The sequence below is a fragment of the Leptinotarsa decemlineata genome, unplaced genomic scaffold (genome assembly GCF_025532065.1).
Source record: "Leptinotarsa decemlineata unplaced genomic scaffold, Ldec_3_MD MMD2_tig00026307_RagTag_RagTag, whole genome shotgun sequence".
NCBI lineage: Eukaryota > Metazoa > Arthropoda > Insecta > Coleoptera > Chrysomelidae > Leptinotarsa > Leptinotarsa decemlineata.
This window is the reverse complement of record NW_027412681.1, coordinates 904,588-926,322: the sequence shown is the minus strand read 5'-3', so window position 1 is coordinate 926,322 and position 21,735 is coordinate 904,588. Positions and strand designations below refer to the sequence as shown.

Genomic DNA, 21,735 nt, shown 5'->3' with positions numbered 1-21,735 from the left:
CCCCACGATTGCCAATAGCGGTAAAATAATGACATTTAATAATCTGACATTTGCTAATGAATAAATAACCTATCTTCCTGAGTTCCTTCTGCATTTTCATTTTTGGGACAGACCATCTTATATTTCTTCATAGCTGATTCTTCATTCTGGAGCCCCAACTTCATATAGAACGACTGGAAATATTCTGGTAATCAGGTTCTCAGTTACCAAAAATGAAAATGCAGAAGGAACTCGGAAAGATAGGTTATTGTCAAATGTCATTATTTTACCGCAGTTGGCAACCATACGGTCGCATCACTTAATGTCAATTTGTTTTATAATTCATTAACCTAACCTTGAGGTTATGTCGATGCACTAGCCCCAAATCACGTTTTATTTTTCAGAAGGGGACTTCCTTTCCAACCACGACAGAAGAGGTTGTCTGTTCGATAATAGATTTGTTAATTTTATCTGAAAGTCTTTCGAGAAAGAGGCGCCCAGGAAAAAAATTTAAGTGCTATTTTTTATTATAAAGAAAAAGTGAGAATGACATTTGATACCAACTGGCCAAATAGCCGTAGTTGCTGAGGCTTATAAATGAGAGGAGAAATAAGAAAATTTTTTAGATTGTGAAAAAATGTCGAAGCATTTCTGAAGAACAGAAATTGAAATTTAATATTTGAAAAACAATCCAGTTTTTCTACATCTCACTAATTAATGGCTACTGGTCAATATGGAAAGCTAATCAAACAAGAGGTGGATACGGCTGGTGATGAAAATGATTCTTATATTATTATCTCAAAGAATGAATTTGAGCCAGAACAGATCAAAAGTGAAGATGGAATTGATATTGTTTATCATGATCTGAAATCTGAAAACTGTCTGGAAGAAGTAGAGGGAGGTCCATGTTGTGAGGTGTGTGGAGGAAGTTTGCTTATTCCATCAGATTTCTTCAATCTTGATGGTTGGAAATCTTGTTGTATCTGTCAAGGCCAGAATGAGTCCAGTGCAATGCAAGGTGAAGAAATGATTCAGGATTTAAAACAACCTAGCTTCCACTCAGGTAATATATTCTTTTTAGTGTGAAGATGAATGTATAGATTAACTTATGACAAACTTGATCTTATATATATACAGGGCCGTCGCTATGGGGATAGGGGGAGCCTCCTTCCCTGCTTTTTTGACTTGGGAAAAAGTTGGGAAATTTTGGGCCGTGAAGAAAATGGAAAAAATAATAGTAAAAAAATGAATAAAAATTTAAAAAAATTAAAATGAGAGAAAGGAAAGGGGGAGGTAATAAAAAAAAGAAATAACCAGGAGAAGGTTGGGATTTCCCGACATGCATAACTTAGAGATCCCATACTTTGAAATTCTTTGTTTGAAAACTTCAAAAAAGTTTAATTTCTCCCGAGTGAGAGAACAGTCCACAAATTTTGAAGTGACAATTTTAAAAAATTCCCAACTGTTCGCTGTTTTTTTGACATGGAAAAGTTGGGAAATTTCGGGCCTTGAAGATAGAAAAAATAATAGTAGAAAACAATAAGCACAATATTATTTAAGTGTTGTTTCCTTTCATTTGTATTGAATATTCCTATACATGGTGGATATGATGGAAAACCAAGGACCTTGGTCCAAAGTAGAATAATTCCCATTATTATTTTTATAATTACCAAAATTTCTTTTTCTTTGTGCATACCCTAACGGGCATAAGCATTCAGCCAATCTTTGGATAGCTAAGTAAGAAAATTAATATGTTACAGTAGTACCTTATTCCTTGGCTTTCATTTTTTAGAAAATTGGGAAATTTTGCTGGTGGCGTTGGGAAAATATTTATAGATATAAAGATTTTCGAGTGTCTTGATATGAATACGGAATAAGGACCTATTATAAATGTAAACTTGTAATGATGTGATGTAAAAAGATTCACATAACTAGTATTTTTTACAGATTCAGAAATATTCCTTTTTGAAACCCAGGAAGGAACATTCTTTGATACGGAAGAGGAGGTTATCCATGAAAATTTGTTATCGTGTGAAAAAAAAGTTGGAAAGTTACATAAAATAGAGGAGACTAATGAAATGATCAGTTCAGGATACTATTTGAGTTCGATTAGAGGGACTGGAATTCATGAAGAAGACAAAATTATCTCGACGAATTCAAGTGAAAGAACTAATGTGAAATCTGTTGAAAACAGTCACGCTTCGAAGATCTCACTTCATGAAATCAACACAGAGTCATTTGTTCGAAATAGTTCCTTGAAAACTCATGAACAAACTCACATTGACTTGAAATTATTTCAATGTAATATCTGCTCTAAATCATTCATTAATTGTAGTACTTTGAAAAGCCATGAAAAAATGCATACTAGCGAAAAACCATTTCAGTGTAAAATCTGTTCCAAATATTTCACTCGAAAAATTTGTTTGAAATCTCATGAAAAAATTCATTCTGGTGAAAAACCCTTTCGATGTAACAACTGTCCTAGATCATTCATTCGAAATAGTGATTTTAAAAAGCATGAAAGAATTCACACCGGTGAAAGATTATTTCAGTGTAAAATATGCTCTAAATGTTTCACTCAGAAATCTGTTTTAAAATCTCATGAAAAAATTCATACTGGTGTAAAACCATTTCAATGTAAAATTTGCTCTAGTTCATATATTCAAATTAGTGATTTGAAGAGACATGAAAAAATTCATACTGGCGAGAAACCCTTTCAATGTAACATTTGCTCTAAATCATTTATTCGAAGAAGTGATTTTAAAATGCATGAAACAATTCACACTGGAGAAAGACCTTTTCAGTGCAAAACATGCTCCAAATCTTTCACTCGGAAATCCATTTTAAAAAGGCATGAAAAAATTCACTCTGGTGAAAAACCCTTTCAATGTAACATTTGTTCTAAATCATTCATTCGAAGTAGTGATTTTAAAAAGCATGAAAATATTCATACTGGAGAGAAACCATTCCAGTGTAAAATCTGCTCTAAATCTTTCGTCCAAAGTGGTAATTTGAAATACCATGAAAAAATTCATACTGGCGAGAAATCATTTCAATGTAAAATCTGTCCTAAATCATTTATTCGAAGTTCTGATTTGAAAAATCATGAAAAAATTCATACTGGCGAGAAACCATTTCAATGTAAAATCTGCTCTAAATCTTTCATCCGAAATAGTAAACTGAAACTTCATGAAAAAATCCATACTGGCGCAAAAAAGATTTCATTGTAAATTCTGCTCTCCAAGTCATTCATTCTATGTTATGATTTGAAAAGATGTAAGAATTCATACTGTCCAAAAACCATTTCAGTTTAAAATCTGCTCTAAGACATTCATTCAGAGAGACGACTTGAACGTGCATGAAAAAACTCATACGGGCGAAAAACCATATCAGTGTAAAATCTGCTCTAAATCATCCATTTCAAGTTATGATTTGAAAAGTCCTGGATAAAAGTTTAAAATTGCATGAAAAATTTCATTCTGGTGAAAAACCCTTTCAATGTAGCATTTATTCAAATTAGTGATTTGAAAAGACATCAAAAATTCATGTTGGCGAGAAACCATTTTAATGTAAAATCTTGACTAAATCGATCATTGGAAGTGATGAATTTAGAAAGAATGAAAAAATCATTTATATAATATATTCTGACATAACCCTTCATGGATGGTATCATAAGCTCGGGTTTACATCCGTTCGTCTTTGACATTATCATGACGTTTCAGCAAGACCCCATTTGCCATAATTGTTGAACTTGTTTTCAATAAAATGTCGACAATTAACATATTTAATTGTTTACCTGTTTTCTAGATATTATATTGTGATTATTCTTTCAAATCTACCTGTTTTAACAGAATACAAAATGTATACTTAAGTTCAGTACCTACATATAGTCTAGTCCAATTGATGAAACTAACGTATAGTGTAACTATTGTAACATAAAATTATCGTGAATATTCTATAATTATTATTATATTCAATATATCAATATGTTTATACCGAGTTAGGTTTTATTTATTATGTGAACCTAAACAATTAATTTCACTGGAAAATCCTATTACTTCATTCCTGAACGAAATGTAAATTTTAGATACAAAGCTGTCAAAGGTTTTTTGAATGTATGCATATATGAAGATTTTGAACATTCTCTATGAAAATAAAGCTAATGATCATGATTCAGTTGAATCATTTACCGTTTTTTCTATTTCCTTTACAGTATTACCTGAATAAACAAGTTTTGGTCATTTCACAAATGAATATATATTTTTATTTAAAGGTTTACATAATTGAGTTACTGTATATGATGAACTGTTTCTTACTCGGTTCTTTAGAGCCAAAAAACATTATATATGCCCAGTTTGAATTACTAGGACTTGATTTGCGAAGGCAAGGGCGCAGGACGGTTCTTGATATTTTATAGGAATTGAAAAAAATACCAAATAAGAAGCTCTTGTTTGGACGTCATCTACAGAAATACTGTATCTCTTTTCAACACTTGTCAGTGTAGACCAACTTAGTTATACCAGGATAAGAGACACTTCAAGCATTGTCTAAGTAAATTTACAGACAATGCTTCAAGAATACCAATATAACAGGAATATGGTTCACTTGAGAGTTTTAATTGGGTTTTGCATCTCTACTGAACTTAAATTGATTGTCATTGGATAAAGAACTCTGACTTTTAAATTTCCGAAATTGTCTGTTAAGATAATAAGCTGAAATAATAATTTCCGAATCATTATAGTGTCGCCATCTACTGAATGTCGTTCGAACATTGGTTGTTTCTTTGTTTAGTTTTGTGATAAACAGTTGGTAAAACTGTATGGTTGCATGACAAAAATGAAACAAGGTTAGTGATGGTTTCTTCACAGTATTTTTATTTTATCCAAAATAGTAAAACAGAATAGAAGTTGAATCTCTCAAAAGTCGGAACGTATGATAGCAAGTGAAAATCGATCGTCCAGCCTTGCGGTTCAAACCATCGGATCGCACATCGGTCGATTGAGTAGGTGGAGCTGACCACCCATGTCAACTCACCAGGCTACCGCACTTCCGCCCAGGCAACCGTCCTTAATAGGAAGAGTAATAAAGTACAGGGTTTTACCCTAGGGTTTAATGCACCCTTACAACTTCTGATTGAAATCCTATTTCCAGAAATCTTCAAGGTTTTTGGTGTATACTTCTCTGATTTTTGAGATCCAGCACTTTCCAGCGGTAGCCACCTCAAACCTATATTAACCCCAGGATGTATAATTTGAAGAAGCTATACTCGCGCCAGCCAAGTCTCAGAACCAAAACGAGTGCAGAATTCATTCTTGCTTGAATGAATATTCATAGGAAACCTTTGGAAACTCACTTTTCCACAGCATATGTTTAATCCCAAATTAGGGTGCTCCACCCCAAGCATTTATTTATTATGATGTAGCATTACAAAATACATATAGCCTTCAATTTTTACCTTTTTATCTCAAACCCCTGATTTTTATAAACATTTTAGTATTTTAATCATTTTTATCCCTGACTTCATCTCTGATCGCGACAGAGGATGATTGTTCCATTAACAGATGGCACGTAGATGTCGTGCGAGCTATAAATAAAGTTTAAATAATATAATGCAGTGAAAGGACTATAACCAGGAGCAGTAACCAGGCTGGATTTCAATGGATTCGACGATATGCTTTTCATTTTAAAGAAAAAATTAAAATTAATTTTGTCACCACTAGCCGGATAGCCTTAGTTGCTAAAGCCAATACATGAAGAGAAAGGAGAAGAAGGTCAATTTGAAATTATCCAAGAACTACTGAAAAATGGAAATTTAATATTTGAAAACAAACTTTTTCAACTTTTCACTAGTTAATGGCTACTGATGAATATAGAAAGTTAATCAAACAGGAGGTGGAATCTGCTGATGATGAAAAGGATAGTAACATCTCTGAAGAAAAATGTGATGCACTCAAAGTAATCATATCAAAGAATGAATTTGAGCCAGGACAGATCAAAAGTGAAGATGGAATTGATATTGTTCATCATGATCTGAAATCTGAAAGATGTCTGGAAGGAGAAGAGGGAGGTCCTCTTTGTGAGGTGTGTGGAGGAAGTTTGCTTATTCCATCTGATTTTTTCAATCCTGATGGTTGGAAATCTTGTTGTATCTGTCAAGGCCAGAATGGGTCCGATGCAATGCAAGATGAAGAAATGACTCGAGATTTAAAACAACCTAGCTTCTACTCAGGTACCATTTATTTTAGTATGAAGTGAAATTTATAAATTAACTTACAAATACTTAATGCAAAAACTCACTATTCCATAAAAATAAAGTGTATTCATATAAACACAATATGTTTCCGTAACATAGGAGATGATTGCTTCTCTATTTTTTTTATGGGCAATGAACCAGAACAGGACATTCGTATTGGAATCTATCAGTTTTTGACTTTTAAGGTTAGTTCATTTGATGATTGAAACACGGGTCGAAGTAATAGTCAGTATGAACACGTCTGAGGTAGCTATTGTAACAATTTGGATAAATACATTCTGAAATTTTGTTCAAAATTAGTAATATCTCTTGGTATATGGTATGTTAGTTTTCAAGGCATTCCAACCAAAAAAAAATTTTTTTTTGACCTGTTATAATGTAAATGTGTAATGATGTGTAAAAAGTTTTACATAACTAGTATTTTTTTTACAGATTCAAAATTGATTCTTTTTGAAACCCAGGAAGAAACGTTTTTTGGTAAAGAAGAGGAGGTTATCCATGAAAATAAGTTATCATGTGAAATAAAAGTCGAAAAGCAGCATAAAACAGAGGATACGAATGAAATAATCAGTTCAGGATGCTATTTAAATTCAATTAGAGGGACTGGAGAAAAAATTACCTCGACGAATTTGAATGAAAGAACTAATGCGAAATCTGTTGAAAACAAACACACTTTGAAGATCCATGAAAAAATTCATACTAGAGAAATAACTTTTCAGTGTAAAATATGCTCTAAATCATTTACTCGTAAATCTGGTTTGAATAGGCATAAAAAAATTCATTCCGGTGTAAAACCCTTTCAATGTAACATTTGCTCTAAATCATATATTCAAATTAACGATTTGAACAGGCATGAAAAAATTCATACTGGCGATAAACCATTTCGTTGCGGAATCTGCTCTAAATCATTCATTCGAAGTTCTGATTTGAAAAGTCATGAAAAAATTCATATTGGCGAGAAACCATTTCAGTGTAAAATCTGCTCTAAATCATTCATTCAAAGAGGTAATTTGAAAGCGCATGAAAATATTCACATTGGAGAAAAACCATTTCAATGTGAAATCTGCTCTAAATCATTCTTTCGAAACAGTAATTTGAAAAGACATGAAAAAATTCATGCTGGCGAATAATCATTCCAGTGTAACGAAATGGTTAGACTTTCATGGCTGAGGTTTTCAGTGTCATTTCTTTTTGAGTTTGAAAGCCGTGGATTTTTGGAATTTCTTCCTGTTGCGCCAAATTGTAATTTTTTTCAATAAGTTACAATTATTATTATTGAAAGAGGTATATTTTTAGGAGAGATCATTTTGTGGGAAAAGAGAAGAAACTAATTTCAGAATAAACTGTTTACACAGATGTGTAGATCATCCAAAGAAGTAACTTGCAGTCAAAAACTGGGAAAAATGCCTCCCGAAACAGCTACTTTCATATAAACATTGAATTGCGCGACAGAAAAAACCTCTGAAACAGCTTTGAGAATGACGGTGTTCCTTATGAGTAAAATGTTGCATCTTTCATTTACTATATTGTGTAGTAATCCTGTGAATGATATCTGAATCAATTCTGTAATGAATGTTTGAGAGTAAAAACTGAATGTATAAGTCAATGTTCAAATGAAAGTAATTTTGAAATTACTAATGGATCTTCATCAAGTAACGCCCGGATCAATCAGTGAAAAAAAAGATTAAAACTAGTTGTTTTAACAGGGATTTTTCTCTCACTTTGTGACCTGGAAGTTACTTCTTTGCATGATCTACACATCTTTGTAAATAGGTTGGTTGCTTTCTTCCTTTCTTTAGAAGATTCCCACATTTGCATACCGATGGAGAAGTAGAAACCCGAAACGTTAAAAAAAAAACATTTCAGTGTAAAATTCAAAAAGAAGGCAATAGTTTGAATAAAAAGACTGACATAAACCAATCAAGCGAAATCTATTCACATCTCTTATCTCTGTAATATTTCCTAAATCTTGTAATATTCCATAAAAATCATATCCAAGTTTTCTGTTATTCAGTGTGACATAAAAAATTCGAATGTACATCTTTTTTTTCATTTCATTAGTTTCCTCATTCTTACTAATTTTCCAGTAAATTCTCACCATTTATATTATCAGAACAGTTTAGAACAGAACAGAAAGTTTAGTAGAGTAAGGAATAATTTTTCAAAAAATTTCTAAGAACCTGTTATTCCTATCCTTTTATATATTTAGTAGCTGGGTTAGATAGTTGAAGGACAGCCGGCACAGAACACCCTAACTAGGGTGTTCTGTAATACCGGTAAAATCCATGTGATTGACCAAAAAAAAGAGGCAGAAACCACAGAAATATAACTCTGACTTACAGTTCTGTGGGCAAGAACAAATGGCATTGTGAGACACTAACAGCTGTCGTGTGATTTTGTTCGAAAGCGGTGATGAACAGACACTGTTTTCTTGCGTTTAATCGTTTTCAAGCGTATATTCAAAACGATTCGTACTGACGTTCGGTTTTGTGCATATAATAATTTCCCAGCTTCATTTGGTACATCCTTACAAGGTAGTTATAAAACAGAAACTGACAACTGACGTAATGTAACTTCAAATTCTGTTTTAAAACCAACCTCACGCTAGTTTTGAGTCATCATGTATACGTTTCAAATCATAATTGATGTGACGTCATAGTTTCAACGCCAGAATGAATATATTTGAATCACAGATGGATAGTGTTTTGAATACATGAGCACCATAAACACCTAAGGTAGAGCTTGTCAAATATAGGAAGAAACTTGAGAATTCTCTCTCGTTCTTATAGTTTTCTAACGAACGCACATCTAGTGGGCGAAATCATAACGGAATTCAGAAAGCTCTTCCTTCATTTGACAAGCTGTAAGTATATCGAATATTGTATACTTTCGATTAGACTGTGAGTCGCTTAGCAACCAACACAGTCAAATTTTTAAAAAATTCAAATAATCTTAGTCATGCACATTTTTACGGCATCTCTACTGGTACACATTCACAAACATATTTATCAAAATATAATTTTCACCTTGTCATCAAATTGGTGAAGTTCGATCTTACTTGGGATCCTTCACTATAGTTGGGGATTGAAATAGAATGGGATGAAGCACAGAAAATGTTTCGATATATACGATGGATTCATTTTTTATTACTTCTGTATCCAACCTAGAATATTTTGCGTGTTTCTGGTACATTTTTGATGGGTTGTGGCAACACTGGCCGTATTAAGTATAGCATTTGTTAAATACCAGCCGTTCTTTTACTTGTTATATCTAATTAAAACCTAAAACTCGCTTACAAATTTCGTTGGGACTATATAGGCGATTACAATTATGAACCACTCTCACTCTTTGTCATGTCGGAATAGTCAGATCTGTCCAATTAATAAATGCATTATTAATGTTCTGAAGTTGTTCAATATAATTCAAATCATACAAGGGGTACTTTATAATATTATAAATAGCATTTCCCCCGTGATGGATGTTTATCTCTAGACATTATTTCAATCATTTTGATTATGTTTCTGTACCGGAATAATGTATTAACCTCAGAGGTACTTAATCTGTACTCAGAGTAACATGTCTTATAAGGTTTGTTCTGGTTTTCAGTTTGTACTGCTTCGAATCGTCCAAAATCAGTGAGTCAGTTGTGGACTGAAAAGGTTAACGCGACAAAATGTTCAGTATACAGTTGGGTGATTGTTTTCTGACTGTTTGGAACAGTCGAAGCAAAGAACCAGAACAAGCCTAATATAAAATTGTTGTAACGATTGTCATAAACCAAACTTTTTATTCACTTAAAACAGTATAGGCAACCCAAAATACACTGTGATGCAAAGGGAGAAGTCTAAAATTAACGGAATGAGCTGTCTCATTCTAAACAGCAAATCGTTCGTATTGAATAAAAAATACACTGAATGAATACCTTTTCGAAAGAATAATTTCTTAAAGGAATCTGATCATAAATAACTCGAAAATATATATTACTGAAAAAAATAGCAATGTTAATGCAGTAATATTCACATCAGAAAATATTATTTATTAATTTGAATATATAGAAGACAGCTTATTCATTATTTTGCAGATGAAAATCTAATGAAGCTATAATCAAATTCCAATAAGTAGTCAGAAGACTACCTTGTGACATACCACACCCAAAGAATCGGTAATTTAAACTTTTTGGTATTCTACTCACTATTAAATAAAAGCGGACCGCTTTTCAGAACCTTTCACTTATTAAAAAAAAAAACAACTACACATATCTGTGTTTCAATATTTGTTTATTACTTTTCTACATGCACATTTTAAATTGTATAGAAGTGTTGACATTCTGCTATATTCATTTGCAATTTTGCACTGGATTAATTATGAAGAGATTGTTAAACTTTTTTCTAGTACTAAATTGATAATAAGTCGATCGTTGTTCACAGAAAAATACCTTAGAAGCTATCATTCTTGAAGTAAAATTACCAACAATAAGTTTTCTGACACTAACTTTCTACTTCTAGGAGTGAAACCTCTTGTACAGCTTTTACAATGAAATGATTTTCCCCAGTTTACTGGGGAAAAACCATTTCATTGTAAAAGCTGGACAAAAGCTTTCACAAGGAATCGTGATGTGAAACCACGCGACAAGAACCCGTTTCGAGGAATAATCACTTCATTGGGAAATCTTACTTCATGGATTTCCATTGTAACTTTTCCAGCACGGGATCTTTCGTGTTCTTTCGACGTCTTTGTGCGAATAGAGTTTGAGCTATTTTCACAATGAAATGGTTTTTGCCCAGTTTAAGTTTTTTCTTGAAATATCAAGCTGATTCTTCCAGTCAGATGGTGACGGAATTCGAAATTGGAGTTGTTTTTCCTTTCTGCTGATCTCCCCGTTTCTCTGGCTAGACGATCTGAAAAAGGCATCAACAAGGGCATTAATTTTAAATGAAACTCAAGTTATGTTCATGTATTTTGGATATTCTACGACAAACCCAAAGAGAAAAGTTACTTTTGTGTCTTTACTTTTATAACATATCTATGATTAACATATCTCGTAGTATCACTCTATACGCCGGAGATACTACAATATTGTGGAAAGAAAAATAGACGCTGCCATATTACAAAATGAATTAAACGCAAAGTTTCTCGGTGTATTCATTGATGATAGGTTGAAATTTTATGAACACCTTGTACAACTGAAGAGTAAGATCTCTTCCGGATGTTATGCAGTTAGAGTGGTTTCAAATGAGATGTTACAGAATAAACAGCATTAAGTTCATATTAAAATTCCATTTGGCATTTCAAGAAAGGTGCGGTACCTCCCTTTGCACGCCTCTGGAACGCCATTAGATAAAATCGATGTTAAAATGTTGTAGAAAAGATGGTGAAATTTAGTTCCTGGCAAGTTATTCGAATGTTAAAATGTTGAAAATTAAGTTGAAGCTCCAAGTTTATAAATACATACTTGAATATAATTATCTATTGGTACGGGAGCATGAAGAAACATCACCCCAGTTATCTCAAAGGTGTGGCTTCCATTTTTGAAAAATCCGAAATGGAACTCCAGAAATAAAACCTATCGCAATTTCAATCTTTCAGGGTTAGTTGGATGTCATCTTTATGAACATCGATTACATGACATGTTTGAATTCAATTATGTGATGGTATTTGAACATAAAACGCAAAATTTAAACTTGTTCACGTACGTTAAAACCGGTTCTCTGCATACGCGCTATTTATAAAAATCAATGTAACACTTACGTTCAAATAGCTTTCCATCCAGGAAAGTAGCTTCTCCACCAGTTCGATAAGCAAATTCTATTTCACCACCAGCAGCGTTGGCACACTTCAAAGATTGAATAAGTAACTCTAATTGAAAGACTTATATATCAAAGCGCTGTTAGAATGACTGCGCATTAAAAATTTGTTAAATGCTGCGTTATAACAGCAGTCTTTCTTTCATTTACTAGAGGTTATAAATTTTGACAAAAAGTCAGGGCAGACTCAGCTCCCTCAAGAAGCATGGACGTAAGAGATCCAATGGATCGATGATGCTGATGATATAAGAGCTGCGTAGGTTGGGAAGGAATGGTGGGGTGGAGCTGTCAAACAGTGTAGCCAACTTGAAAGAAAATTTTATCGACCTATCCGCACTCCGATTAAATGAAAAGTTCACTGTCATGAACATGTTACAACTTTCCTAATCTGGATCATTCGTATCAAGATAGACACTCTTGAAGTCACTTTTATATTGCCAAAATCACTCTGGAGTTCGGTGAAATTTTAAACTAGAGGGTTACAATTTGTTTCATAAATTTGTGTGATATAACACGGTAAATAAAGTTGAAAAAGGGTAGAAATGAATGAATACTACCGTTGGTCACCTCTGAAGATCCACTATACATTACAACATGACCCCAACAGACAATGTTACAATGTGTGAGAATAGAAATGAGTAATCCTTTCGACTAGTATAACTTCAAACCTTGACTGAAAAGGACTGAAAATTGTAGAATACACCATAATACGGAAGAAGAACTCTATTTTGTACTATCATTATGAATTTCTACCTCCGTTTTTTTACCAAACTTTCCTATCTACCTGGTTTCCCGTTCAACAGAGAGCTGCAAAATGTATTATTTCTTAATGTATTTGTGTTAGCATATGTTTAGTGATGTCTTGAACAAAAATAATTATGTAATGAAAAATGAGAAGTGAAACTATGTTTTTTTACTCATTTTATTTGTAACTAACGTTACTGCAATTTCGTCCTATGAAGACATTTTCAAACTTATACAATAAATCGTAGTTACAGGGTACCAAAGTAGAATCAACTTCGTGAGGAGAGAGGATTACAACGAAGAGCATTGTAGGCCAATGTTTTCATACCGCATCACAATGATAATGTTTTTGCCAATCGAGTATCGTTTTACTCTTATCTCTCGAATTGAGATTTTTTTCTGCCAACAGTCATTTTGAGATATTTCATATTTCTTTTTGTTTTCTTCGAATTTTCTTTCGCCACTTCCATACACCGATGAACATGGATTTAATATTTATTTTACTCAAAATATCTACTGGGATTTATATTTTAGGAAAATTTGATGAGGAATAGTAATTTTCATAAGTGAGAAATTAACTATTGATTTCTTTTCTGATTGATTCAAATCGTAATGAATAGTTTACAAATGAATTATGAAAATGAATTATGTGTGGCAACCCTGACGACATATGTTCTAATGTTGACAGATTTGTCACTGTCAACAACTACATATATTTTTTTAAATATTAGATTTGATACTTGATTCTGGATAAATAATGAATAATCGATAATATAATGGAAAGCGAACCAGTAAACGAAGAGAACAATTGCGAAGATTTATGCCTCGAAAGCGTTATCATGAAAGAGGAACCGCATGATATTTGCAATAATGATGATATGTGCAATAATGATGATGATATGTATTTGGTGGATGTCAACTACATAAAAGAAAAATATGATTTGAAAATAAAAAAAGAAAAAACAGATTGTGACGATTCACCATTAAACACTGATACTGACAATTTTGAAGATTCCAAACATGAAACTCTCATGGAAGAAAGAAGTGAGAAGCCCTCAGAAATTAGCTGCGAAAAGCAAAATGAGTCTCAACAAGATGATATTCAAGGCAAGTGTCAACATGACAAAAAAGTTTTTTGTGGACAATTAGATGGAGAAATAGAAGGCCAAAAACTTTTCCAAAAATGAATCTCTCCTAAAAATATACCCTTTCAATTTAGATAACCAAAATATTAAGATTTTTCTTTTTCAGATTTTCGATTACGACCCTTCTCCTGTTTCGAAAACGATGACTTTGTGGAACCTGTTGCGATTCAAGAAGACGAAAACCGATTACAGTGTAAATTCTGTTCGAAGTGCTTCAAACGTAAAGATTATTTAAGGGTTCACGAGAAGAATCACAGAGGAGAAGGGGATTTCCATTGTACAATATGTTCAAAGTCCTTCATTCACGAAAGTAAGCTGAAAGCGCATGAGAAGACTCATTCGGGAGAATCGACATTTCACTGCAGAACTTGTTCGAAGTCTTTCAGATACAAGTGTAATTTAAGAGTACATGAAAAGATCCACAACAGCGAACAACTGATTTACTGCAAATTCTGCTCAAAGTCTTTCACGCAGCTGTGTTCGTTAAGAGCTCACGAGAGAATCCATACTGGTGAGAAACCCTACGTCTGCAAAATCTGTGAAAAATCGTTTAATCAAATGAGCATCTTGAGACGGCATGAACGGGTTCATACAGGGGAAAAACCTTTCAAGTGCGAGTCTTGTTCAAAATCTTTCAACAGGTTACACAACTTGAAAAGTCATAATCTGATACATTCAGGACATAAACCGTTTCAGTGCAAAGTTTGTTTAAAGTCTTTCAATCAGAGCAGTACGATGAGGCGCCACGAAAATATTCACATGATAGAAATACCATTTCAGCAAGAAATCAAATGAAAGTCAAAATATTATGGAGTCTTCCAGAAATCAAGCAGTCAACCTTGAAAATATTGACAAATACTCCTGCTTCAGTCGTTGCTGAAGAATCTATAAAGAAGAAAACTGTTGAGTTATAAATCGTGTTTGAAATCCTTCAATTAAATAAAAAATATAAATAATGTGAGATTCCTATAGTAGGAAACACTCTTTAAATTTGCCCAAAATTATTCATGCATAGTTATTGTGGATATGTTCATTGAGTATAAACTTGGGTCTTCCAAATATCCATCTTAAGAATAAAAAATTGAATTGACTTTTTTTTTATTCAAGGTTTGGTAATAATGATTTTATTTTACACTATCATGCAAATAAAACATGCATACTTCGGAATCACTGCTGCCATCTCTGATGTAAAAATACTACCTTTACTAAGGCGGCGACATCTAGTCTTTATAATTCGAACGACAAACTCTAGGAATACTTTGATTATAGTCTCCTGAAGAACAAGTTATAAATAATCAATTGATCCTTTTTGCATGCTTGTATTGTAATCTGTGGAAGAAATTATTGAACCAATAATTCTGCATTTCTTGAAAAATCTGAAATTTTCAGTAGTCTTTGAAATGTTTCTTAAAATTTTTGAAAAATAAAGAAAAGCAATAGTTAACAAATCAAAAACTCTATTAATAGAAGATTTGAAGAATAACAAGGAAATCTAAAGAAAATGTAGGATGTTTTGTTATAAGAGAGAAAAAACAATTGAGAAAAATAAAGGAACTAGCTCATCATTACGAGGGAAGACAGTTATTATTGATGAACTGAAAATATCAGGGTTAATATAATATCAATCTGTTTTTCCAGTAATTAACTAGCCCTCTAATGTACTGCAACCCTCGGAAATCGAAACTTGTGCGAGTATTAGCGAGGTCTTGCTCTTTCAATGTACGAGTTCTAGGATGGTCGGACAAAACGCAGTGAAAATAGATCGCCCGGCCCTAGGGCTCGAACCACCGTTCAACACAGCGGTCGATTGAATGAGTAGGATGAATCGCTTACGTTAACCCAACCGGCTACCATCTATGAAAATATTCCATACTATTTTGAAAGTAAAGAAATAATGTTCCAAGTACACACGTTCATTCGTGTTTTAATAATGTTACTATACATATGTTTGCTACCGATAAGACTGTGAAATAATGACATTTGAAATAAGCTAATAAATAAATAATCTATCTTTCTGAGTTCTTTCTGCATTTTCATTTTCGGTAAATGAGAAACTTATTTTCAGAATACGGCCAAAAATAGATTTTCAGTAGTTCTATATGAAGTTGGGGCTCCAAAATGAAGAATCTGCTATGAATAAATATAAAATGGTTTGTCCCAATTATATCCCAAAAATGATAATGCAGAAGGAACTCTGCATTTTTATTTTCGATAGGTTATTTATTCATTAGCAAATGTCAAATGTCATTATTTTACCGCAGTTGACAACCATGGGGTCGCATCACTTAATAAGGTCAATTAATTAATGATAATTTTGAATAAGGTATTTTTTCCAATGATTTGAAACTTGCATCAGACAGTTTTTAATTAAAAAGCGGTAATGCTGAAGATCTTTAAACTTGCAGGCCATCATTTTTATTGAATACCTTTACTTTTTTAAATTTTCCGAAAAGAAGGACAGTTGATTCCTTCAACAAAACATATGGTTTTGTCACAAATAAATTTGTTTTTCGAAAAAACATTGTAACACAAAACGTAATGAGGGAACACGAATAGTCTCAGTTTTGAAATATTCTGATTTCGGAAAGTATTTTACCCTCAAATGAAACTGTGGATTCGTCTTGGAATTACAAGCAAAACTTCAATAGTCCCAATTTGTCATAGAGAGAGCGTTTCAGTTGTCAAAATTTGAGTATCGCTTTCAGCATTATTGTTGAGATAAAAATTTGGATCATCATTAATTCATCATTATTTGGGTCGATTGGATTTTTATTCATAATAAATTATGAGCGAGTTTTCTCTCCTTGAAATAACCACGAGTGCTTGCTAGCGTTTGGAAAAAGTTTTTCCGGTTCAAGGTCAAATCGAGTTCAAATATAAGTCATTTTTAAATTTGAATATTCTGATGGAAACAGTGTTTAGAGATTTTTATCTCAACATTTGTGATATCTGAGGACAACATCAATTATCAGTTTACGTGAATCTATTTTGAAATTTTCTCAGTTTAGTACGAAAATAAAATATTGAGTGGCAACTCTGACAATATACGTTGACGGATTTGTCACTGTCACCACCGTATAGAAGTAAACACGGTACTGTCATTTTCGAACCTGATGAAGTGATTTAGAGGAGTAATAAATAAGTAATAATGGAAGGCAAACAAATAAAAAAGGAGGACGATTGTGAAGAATTTGGCTTCGAAAGAGTTATTGTCAAAGGAGAGCCAACTGAAATGTGCAATGATGTCGATAGTTATTTTGTGGATGTCAACTACATAGAAGTAAAAAATGAAAAAACAGACTGTGTAGATTTGCTAATAAATACTGATAATTTCAAATGTGAAACTGTCAAAGAAGAACCAAATGAGGGCTCTTTGGAGTTGAGTTGTGAAAAACAAGGTGAGTCTGAACAAGATGATATGCAAGGCAAGTGTTTGAAGCTTTTTCAGGTAAAACCAGATTATGTTGAGATTTTTCTCTTACAGAGTTTAGATTACGACCACCCTCTTGTATTGAAAATGACGATTTTGTGGAAACTGTAAACCCATTCCAGTGTAAATTCTGCTCGAAGTGCTTCAAACGTAAGGATTATGTAAGGGTTCATGAGAAGAATCACAGAGGTGAAGGGGATTTCCATTGTACAATATGCTCAAAGTCCTTCATTCACGAAAGTAAGCTGAAAGCGCATGAGAAGACTCATTCAGGAGAATCGACATTTCACTGCAGAACTTGTTCGAAGTCTTTCAAATACAAGTGTAATTTAAGAGTACACGAAAAGATCCACGACAGCGAACAACTGATTTACTGCAAATTCTGCTCCAAGTCTTTCACGCAGTTGTGTTCTTTAAGAGCTCACGAGAGAATTCATACTGGTGAGAAACCCTTCGTCTGCAAAATCTGTGAAAAATCGTTTAATCAAATGAGCATCTTGAGACAGCATGAACGGGTTCATACAGGGGAAAAGCCTTTCAAGTGCGAGACTTGTTCAAAATCTTTCAACAGGTTACACAACTTGAAGAGTCATAATCTGATACATTCAAGACATAAACCGTTTCAGTACAAAGTTTGTTTAAAGTCTTTCAATCAGAGCAGTACGATGAGGCGCCATGAAAGTATTCACATGATAGAAATACCATTTCAGCAAGAAATCAAATGAAAGTCAAAATATTATAGCAAGTCTTCCAGAAATCATGCAGTCAACCCTGGAAATATTGACAAATACTGCTGCTTCAGTCGTTGCTGAAGAATCTATAAAGAGGAAAACTGTTGAGTTATAAATCGTGTTTGAAATCCTTCAATTAACTAAAAAATATAAGTAATGAGATTCCTATAGTAGGAAACATTCTTTAAATTTGCCCAAAATTATTCATGAATAGTTATTGTGGATATGTTCAAACATTCCCATTCATTATAAAATTGGGTCTTCCAAATATCCATCTTATGAATAAAAAATGGAATTGACTTTTTTTTTTATTCAAGGTTTGTTAGTAATGATTTTATTTTACACTATCGTGCAAATAAAACATGCATACTTTTGCATCACTGCTGCCATCTCTGATGTTAACATACTATCTTTACAAAGTGAGCGACATCTAGTCTTCATAATTCGAACGACAAACTCTAGGAATACTTATAGTCCCTTGAAGAACAAGTTACAAATAAGTAATTGATCCTTTTTGCATCCTTATATTGTACTATGTGGAAGAAATTAATTCTGCAATTCATGAAAAAATCTGAAATTTTCAGTAGTCTTTGAAATGTTTCTTGAAATTTTTGGAAAATAAAGAAAAGCAATGGTTAACAAATCAGTCTCAGTTTTGAAATATTCTGATTTCAACAAGTATTTCATGAAACTGTGGATTCGGCTTGGAATCACAAGCAAAACTTCAATAGTTCCAATTTGTCATAGAGAGTCTTTCAGTTGTCAAAATTTGAGTATCGCATTCAGAATTATTGTTGAGATAAAAATTTGTATCATCATTAATTCATCATTATTTGGGTCGATTGGATTCTCATTCGTAATCAATTATGAGCGAGTTTTCAATCCTTGAAAAAGTTTTTCGAGTTCAAGGTCAAATCGAGTTCAAATATGTCATTTTTAAATTTGAATATTTTGAAAGAAAAACAGTGTTTAGAGATTTTTATCTCACCTTTTGAGATATCTGAGGACAATATAAATTATCAGTTGACTTGCATCTATTTTGAAATTTTCTCAGTTCAGTACGAAAATAAAATATTGAGTGGCAACTCTGACAATATACGTTGACGGATTTGTCACTGTCACCACCGTATAGAAGTAAACACGGAGCTGTCACTTTCGAACTTGATGTAGTGATTTAAAGGAGTAATAAATAGGTGATAATGGAAGGCAAACAAATAAAAAAGGAGGACGATTGTGAAGAATTTGGCTTCGAAAGAGTTATTGTGAAAGGAGAGCCAACTGAAATGTGCAATGATGTTGATAGTCATTTTGTGGATGTCAACTACATTGAAGAAACATTTGTGAAAGTAAAAAACGAAAAAACAGACTCTGTAGATTTGCCAATAAATACTGATAATTTCAAATGTGAAACTGTCAAAGAAGAACCAAATGAGGGCTCTTTGGAGTTGAGTTGTGAAAAACAAGATGAGTCTGAACAAGGTGACATGCAAGGCAAGTGTTTGAAGCTTTTTCAGGTAAAACCAGATTATGTTGAGACTTTCTTTTAGATTTTCGATTACGACCACCCTCCTATATTGAAAATGACGATTTTGTAGAATCTGTAAATCCATTCCAGTGTAAATTCTGCTCGAAGTGCTTCAAACGAAAGGATTATGTAAGGGTTCATGAGAAGAATCACAGAGGTGAAGGGGATTTTCATTGTACAATATGTTCAAAGTCCTTCATTCATGAAAGTAAGCTGAAAGCCCACGAAAAAACTCATTTGGGAGAATCAACTTTTCATTGTAGAACTTGTTCGAAATCTTTCAGATACAAGTATAATTTGAGAGTTCACGAGAAGATTCATCATGAGAGACTCCATACTGAAGATAAACCTTTCGTCTGCGGAATCTGTGAGAAATCCTTCAATCAAAAGAGCATTTTGAGACGTCATCAAACGATTCATACAGGAGAAAAGCCTTTCAAGTGCGAGACTTGCTCAAAATCTTTCAACCGTTTTCATAAATTGAAGACTCATAATCTGATACATTCAGGACAAAAACCGTTTCAGTGCAAAGTTTGTTTAAAGTCTTTCAATCAGAGCAGTACGATGAGGCGGCATGAAAATATTCACTTGAAAGAAATACCATTCCAACAAGAAATCAAGTGAAAATTAAAATTCTGCTGGATAGTTTATGTCATTCGGAAGTAGTTTTAAACCTTATTGGATAAGTACTTATGAGAGGATTTTTGCAGAGAAATGGCACTGGCATTGACAAATATTGCTTTTACAGTTGCAGAAACTATAAGGAGAACATTTTTCATTTCAAATTTGTTCAAATTCATGAATAATAATTTTGATTCCTGTGACATTTCAATCTTCCAGTCTGTATCTGAAGAAACTTTCCTTTTTACATGATATAAACATTTTTGTAAATGATATTTACTCATGTAAATTTCATTTTTTTTTCATTTTTGAAATTCCACACTTTCATCTATAAGTAGAAATCCCAAAGATTTTTCACAAAGTCTTGAATTTGTTTCAGCATTCTTATATCTGAAACTGGGTGCAGGGTTACCAATAAAAATTAAACTTTTTTTTCAAAAACAAGAAAGTGAAGTTAAGTTTTTCAGGTGCATAATGATTTATTTCAAATCGCCTTTGCTAAATATTATTCATGGAAAATTATTTGGAAGTCAACAAGAAAATTACGATTATTCTAAACACTAAAATCAAATTGCAGATGATTTTGATAGAAAACAAGGCTAGGAATTTTAAGAGATCTATATAGATTACCGTTTTATTTACTAGGTAGTCTGCTCAATAATAACAGCGCCACAAAGTTGACAGGAGGTTTTTTTCAGACCCCCAAGCATTTTTTAAAGACAATTTTCATCGATGATGGCGCTGTGCAAACGATAAGCAGGGGATCGGAATAACTAAAAATTAAACGTAAATTATGTTTTTGTGAGTCTTTCAATTGTGAATTTGCGGGAGTAATATTTTTGTTGCAACTATTTCAAACATAACAAACTGATTGCTATGAAAACAGTTGACGGGACTTTCTTTTACCATCTGTTTTAATTCTGATATGCCCGATAGACGTCGCACCTGAACGATGAACTTCCCAATTCTCGTCATACAATCTGTGATACTTAAAAGTTTTATACTCCCATGCGTATACTAGATGCTATTCCATGGGAGAAAAAATATACGTGTGTCTTAGAATATTGATAATCTATTACTCAGAATTTTGGGAAATTTTGGATTTTTATGTTGAATATGATGAGAAAAGTTTTCAAAGTTTAGAATACTCGTTTTTTCACGAATTTTAATCTTAGAAATGAAAATAATCTAGTCGGATATGATTCAAGCTTTTCTAAGATTCCGTAGAAACTTCTTCGATAATCTGACCATTTTGATGTATTGTCTGTCATAAGACAAAGGATTTGAATTTGTCTCAGACCAAAAATCTTGTGGTGGAGTTTTGGCAAAACTATCTGTAACTTCCACGTGTTGCAACTTGTTGAGCCATATAACCTCCTCTATTGTGACACAGAATGTGGGAAACTGCATAATAGCTATATTTTGTTCATCATTAAACTGTGAAATGATTCAAATTCTCAATAAACGTTTTACAAAACGAAAGAAAAGTATAAAAAACGATAG

The 21,735-nt window shown here is 32.9% G+C and overlaps 4 protein-coding genes and 1 long non-coding RNA gene across 5 annotated transcripts; 4 read left to right on the top strand and 1 right to left on the bottom strand.

Moving 5' to 3' along the window:
- The first annotated feature begins 320 nt into the window (after positions 1-320).
- LOC141485142 (uncharacterized) lies at positions 321-3,979 on the top strand. Its single transcript, XM_074181255.1, has 2 exons — positions 321-1,042; positions 1,927-3,979. The coding sequence occupies exons 1-2, from the start codon at positions 697-699 to the stop codon at positions 3,207-3,209; spliced, it is 1,629 nt and encodes a 542-aa protein (XP_074037356.1). The 5' UTR covers positions 321-696; the 3' UTR covers positions 3,210-3,979.
- Positions 3,980-5,747: 1,768 nt separating this feature from the next.
- LOC111508128 (uncharacterized) lies at positions 5,748-18,385 on the top strand. The gene is made up of 4 exons (XM_074181083.1): positions 5,748-6,208; positions 6,665-7,359; positions 17,068-17,323; positions 17,410-18,385. The coding sequence occupies exons 1-4, from the start codon at positions 5,833-5,835 to the stop codon at positions 18,078-18,080; spliced, it is 1,998 nt and encodes a 665-aa protein (XP_074037184.1). The 5' UTR covers positions 5,748-5,832; the 3' UTR covers positions 18,081-18,385.
- On the bottom strand, positions 10,491-12,299 carry LOC111508135 (uncharacterized). The gene is made up of 2 exons (XR_002722488.2): positions 11,981-12,299; positions 10,491-11,130 (listed from the first exon to the last, which is right to left on the bottom strand). It is a non-coding gene; the product is annotated as an uncharacterized lncRNA (long non-coding RNA).
- Positions 13,459-15,015, top strand: LOC111508136 (uncharacterized). Its single transcript, XM_023163559.2, has 2 exons — positions 13,459-13,887; positions 14,032-15,015. The coding sequence occupies exons 1-2, from the start codon at positions 13,557-13,559 to the stop codon at positions 14,718-14,720; spliced, it is 1,020 nt and encodes a 339-aa protein (XP_023019327.2). The 5' UTR covers positions 13,459-13,556; the 3' UTR covers positions 14,721-15,015.
- An 811-nt stretch (positions 18,386-19,196) lies between the features above and the next one.
- LOC141485175 (uncharacterized) lies at positions 19,197-20,443 on the top strand. Its single transcript, XM_074181347.1, has 2 exons — positions 19,197-19,577; positions 19,634-20,443. The coding sequence occupies exons 1-2, from the start codon at positions 19,286-19,288 to the stop codon at positions 20,233-20,235; spliced, it is 894 nt and encodes a 297-aa protein (XP_074037448.1). The 5' UTR covers positions 19,197-19,285; the 3' UTR covers positions 20,236-20,443.
- Positions 20,444-21,735: the final 1,292 nt, after the last annotated feature.